General features: G+C 43.1%; 1 protein-coding gene across 1 annotated transcript; it reads left to right on the plus strand.

Moving 5' to 3' along the window:
• Positions 1–838: 838 nt before the first annotated feature.
• LOC122178142 (claudin-8-like) lies at positions 839–1,513 on the plus strand. The gene has a single exon (XM_042868113.1). The coding sequence runs from the start codon at positions 839–841 to the stop codon at positions 1,511–1,513; it is 675 nt and encodes a 224-aa protein (XP_042724047.1).
• Positions 1,514–4,676: the final 3,163 nt, after the last annotated feature.

Raw genomic sequence — 4,676 nt, forward strand, 5'->3', positions numbered from 1 at the left:
AATTTGCCTATCCCCTTATACTCTGTAGATCAATAAATATGTATAAAGCTATTTGTGTATACAGGTATTAGCAGGTCTGAGGTCTCTTATTTTTCCTTTCTAACTCTTCAGTGGTGTTTTGAAGCTCTGACTATCCTCTGAGGAGATATCTTTTTCAGTCTCAGAGTCCCTTTGTCCCTTTGATTTGCTTTGTTTCCTGATGCTTTTGCCGCAGTGCTCTCCAGGCTTCTGAACAAGAGCACTTTGCAGGCGGGGGCCCAGTGGTGGGGCAGGCAGCTCCGCTTTCTTCCTGGCCCACTGCCACTGCTGCTGCGGGAACCTGAGCTGAGCTGGGGTCAGAAGCAGATTACTGCACTTTCAAGGCAACGACTTCACTGAGTGCACCAGCGCACACAGCCTCTGCCTGCAGAGTCCATTTCCTTGGCTCTGACAAACTTGCAGACAACATCTAGAGTTAAGAGTAGTGTTGTTGTTTTTTTTTTTAATTTACAAATAAGCAACTTCAATGCAAATGTACCTATCCCAGAAGGTGCATTTATCCTAAGTGGCTCCTGCTGGTTTACACACACCCCATCCTGACTCTTGCTTAGGAAAGCTGTTCCACTTGATTGCTCGGTTTGCCTCTTTGAGTCAGTGGTGGCAGGGGAATTATAAAGACGACGAAGGTGCAGCCAAGTCCTTCATAGCGCATGCCAGATTCGAGATGATTTAAGGCTGTACAGCCTGACTCTGGAACTTTCTTCACACAAAGGACAGCTGCTTTTGGACAGTTTCTATTTTATTTTATTTTTTCCATCTCAGGAAACCTGCTGAGAGGTGCACACCTTGCAAAGGCAACATGATCAGTGGTGCGTTGCAGATTGCCGGGCTGCTCCTCGGTGGCCTCGGCATGATTGGGACGTATGCAGTCACGGGCATGCCTCAGTGGAGGGTGTCTGCCTTCATCGAGAATAACATCATTGTGTTTGAAACCATTTGGGAAGGCCTGTGGATGCACTGCATCAGGCAAGCCAACATCAGGATGCAGTGCAAGGTCTACGACTCCGTGCTGGCCCTCTCGCCAGACCTGCAGGCATCCAGAGGACTGATGTGTGCTGGGTCAGTGCTCTCCTTCCTGGCTTTTCTGATTGCCACTGTTGGAATGAAGTGTACGCGGTGCCGGCAGAGCGGCTGGCCGACCAAAGGCTATATCCTCTTGGCAGCTGGGCTCCTCTTCATCCTCTCGGGTACCACTGTGCTTGTTCCAATCTGCTGGGTTGCCAATACCATCATCAAGGATTTCTACAACCCTGTGGTCAATGTGGCACAGAAGAGGGAGCTTGGTGAGGCCCTCTACCTAGGCTGGGTGGCTGCTTTCTGCCTGTTGGCTGCTGGAGCCATATTCTGCTGCTTCTGTCGCTGTTGTGAGAAAACTGGGAGCTACAACTACTCTGTGCCTCCTCACCACCTGCCGCTCAACCAACACTTGCATGGGACCACCGAAAGTGCCTACTCTAAGAGTCAGTACGTCTAGACGCCTCCAGACTTTTCCTTGTTATTACTTTTCTTTGAACGTTTTTTTAAGCATTCAATGTATCTGGATGGATTTCAATGAAAGCTGCCTTTGCCTCCTGTTCTGTAAATGCTGCTGTGGTCGATGCATTTTGGAGAAACCCCCAGTGGTCTCTGCTGGGGTAATGCTCCGGCATGGGACAGTTGTACCACATGGGAAGGTGACTGTTTAATGCTATCTCATATTCATTTGGAATAGCTTTGGGGTTGTGTGGTTTTGCTTTGGGTTGCATTTTGTGTGTAAAATAAAAATGAAAGTTCCATGGTGATATGAAATACCGCCCTACTGCAAAGAAAAGGGGAGCTGAGCAGATAATTCCACTTTTTTTCTTTCCTGGGAAAGATGGGATAACAGTGAATAAGGACAAGATAACAATGATTTAAAAGAAAAGTGTTCACTAACAGATTGATTTACTGTGGGTTTGATGGAGAGTTTCATGAGGAATTTATTTATCAGAGGAAGGTAAGCTGAAATCCATGAAAAATACCCCTTATTTCAGAGAACGAATATAGCCCTATATTCATTCTAAATACCATCATTTTGGTGAAAGTTACTATTTCTTTTGTAATCCATAAAGGTTGAACTCATTCACATCCTTCTCTTTAGAAGTGACAGCTTTCCCTTGCAAACTCCATGTAACTCACAACATTTTGCAGTATTGCACAGGTCACAAGCACTGTGTTGGCTAGCTGCCACAGGATGCTATGAAATATATGCCTTTAAAAAATGATCTTTTGGTTAGTCAAACCCATATTTTTGCTGAGATCCACTTGTAGCAGCATGGTTTATAGGCAAAAGAATATAAAAAGTGATAATATTTTCTCAAAGTTGACACCAGAACAAGCTCAACAATATTTTTAATAACAAGATCATGTACCCATGATAAAGAACAATGTAATGAAACTAAGTCTACAGAAAAATAAATGCAGTTCTATACAAATTAATTTAATAAATGACCCAAATTAATCAATAGTGATAATATTTTTAATAGAATCTTGTAACCCCAGGCCCATGGAAATTAATAGCATTTTGCCTTTGACTTTACTGATGACACAATTCAATTTGCGGTGTTTAATGAGAACAACATTTTGCTCTCAAGTGTGATTGACTATTTTAAATATTTTGTAGAAAGTTTATGATGTGATCTGTAATTCTCTAGTAAATTCCTTGGACTATTACTACTTGAAAATTCAGAATCAAATTCTTCACTTCATAAAATGCAACTCTGAGCAAGCTAGAAAAAATAATCTGCACGCTACTCTAAAACTGTCTTTTTGTAGTGTTTATAAGATGCATATTAAGCTATTCAGGGGAAGTTCAAGTTGGATATTAGGAAAAATTTCTCCTCAGCAAGAGCAGTGCTGCAGTGGCACAGGCTGCCCAGGGAGGTGGTGCAGTCACCGTCCCTGAGGTGTTCAGGAGCCGTGTGGATGTGGCACTGAGGGACGTGGGCAGTGGGCGTGGGGGGGTGGGCTGGTGGTTGGACTGGGGGATCTGAGAGGTCTTTTCCAACCTTCATGATTCTATGTACTTGTGTATGTAACTTTATTTTTTCTCCTTATTTTAAAGCAAATTATTTCTAAATATGTACACGTGTAATGTTCATGAACTTTTTGTGTAATATAGCAGTATCTAGTTATATTTCCTTCATATTCCTTCATTAATATTTATACCCACATCCATTCTGTTTTCTGGGGGGAAAAGAGAGTGGAGGATTCTACACGAACTTGCAGGATTTATAACAGTGTCTGCAATAAAGCCACTTGTTTAGTTCAACCCTCTAAAAAGTAGGTGCAAGATCTCACTTAGAGAACTACATTCGTATGTACAGCTGCACTGTAGTTATCTCTGCTGTCAAAACACAGAGTGATTCATACAGTATTAATCTAACTGTCTGAGGAAAGCTTCAGTGGAAAGTGAGATAAGTGTGACATCTTTGTAAAAGCCTTGTGAATATTGAACACCACTGCTATGCATTGGATAGTTTTATCAGTTCCTGGTAAAGCACACAATGATGTTGTAAAAACACAAAAGAAGATGCAAGAAGATTTCTAAAAGTATCCCTAGGATAAACAGAAACACAGATCAGATGAACTGTGAGAATCTCAAAGATTTCACAATACTCATCCTATATTGGCTGCAAAATATCCACCTTAGTAGGACACTATCTCCCTTAATTACTTCTAATGTACCTCAAACAATTTCCTTTAAATTATACCTTACCTGCATGCCATATCTTCAAGAACACTGAAATCAAAGCTTCACTTTTAAATGGAGCTCACCTCTCTCAGATTTATGCACTGAGTGAGCCCGGAGAGGTCTGAGCAGAGGGTGCCACACAAGGCATTATATCCCAGAACTAGTCAACTGCCTGCAACTATCATTTTCCCAGTATTGAATCCTGCAACTTGGAATTCATGTTTTTGGTTACAAACAAGAGAAATTATTTGGGAAATAGGGAACTTTACCTCCATGCATGGAAGGAAGGTCTGGTAACTTGTTCACCTTTATCCCGCACTTGGGGATATTGTGAGCGTTCCTGCAGTGTGAAATGGATGTGGAGCCTTGCCAGGTCCACCAGATGTCCTCTCTGCTGTGGCAATGACTGCACAACTTGGAGGCCAGAGGGGAGGAACGCTCTGTTAAATTTCACCTGGGTGAAGGCTCAAGATTTCAATCACTGCTCTGTCATTCAGTAACTGGGCTTTCATTTCTAATGGGCCTCTTTGGAAATTCTCCTCCTGCTGCTGCAACTGTTGTGAAGGACTGGAGGGCAGAGCTGCTATCTGCACTTCTAGGCACTACCCTCACTAGTGCTAGGCAATGAGGTGCTGAGCACACAGGTGGCTGTGGAGCCATCGTTTCAGGAGGGCCTGGATGCAACTGAGCTCTTGTCTTAAGTGGTTTCACATCTGTATGTGAGAACAAATCACCTGATGCATGATGTTATCACATATCTGCAAATCTAATAAAGCCAGCTGCACATAATGGATTTGTCTGCTTCTTTCAGGTCCCTCCAGAGTCTTCTCTTTTCTAGGCTGAAGAACACCAGCTCCCTCAGCCTGTCCCCATAACAGACGTGCTCCAGCTCTCTGGTCATCTTTGTGGCTCTCCTCTGAAGCTG

The sequence above is a fragment of the Lagopus leucura genome, unplaced genomic scaffold (assembly GCF_019238085.1).
Source record: "Lagopus leucura isolate 7727_CA_CO unplaced genomic scaffold, USGS_WTPT01 Super-Scaffold_100001, whole genome shotgun sequence".
Classification (NCBI taxonomy): domain Eukaryota; kingdom Metazoa; phylum Chordata; class Aves; order Galliformes; family Phasianidae; genus Lagopus; species Lagopus leucura.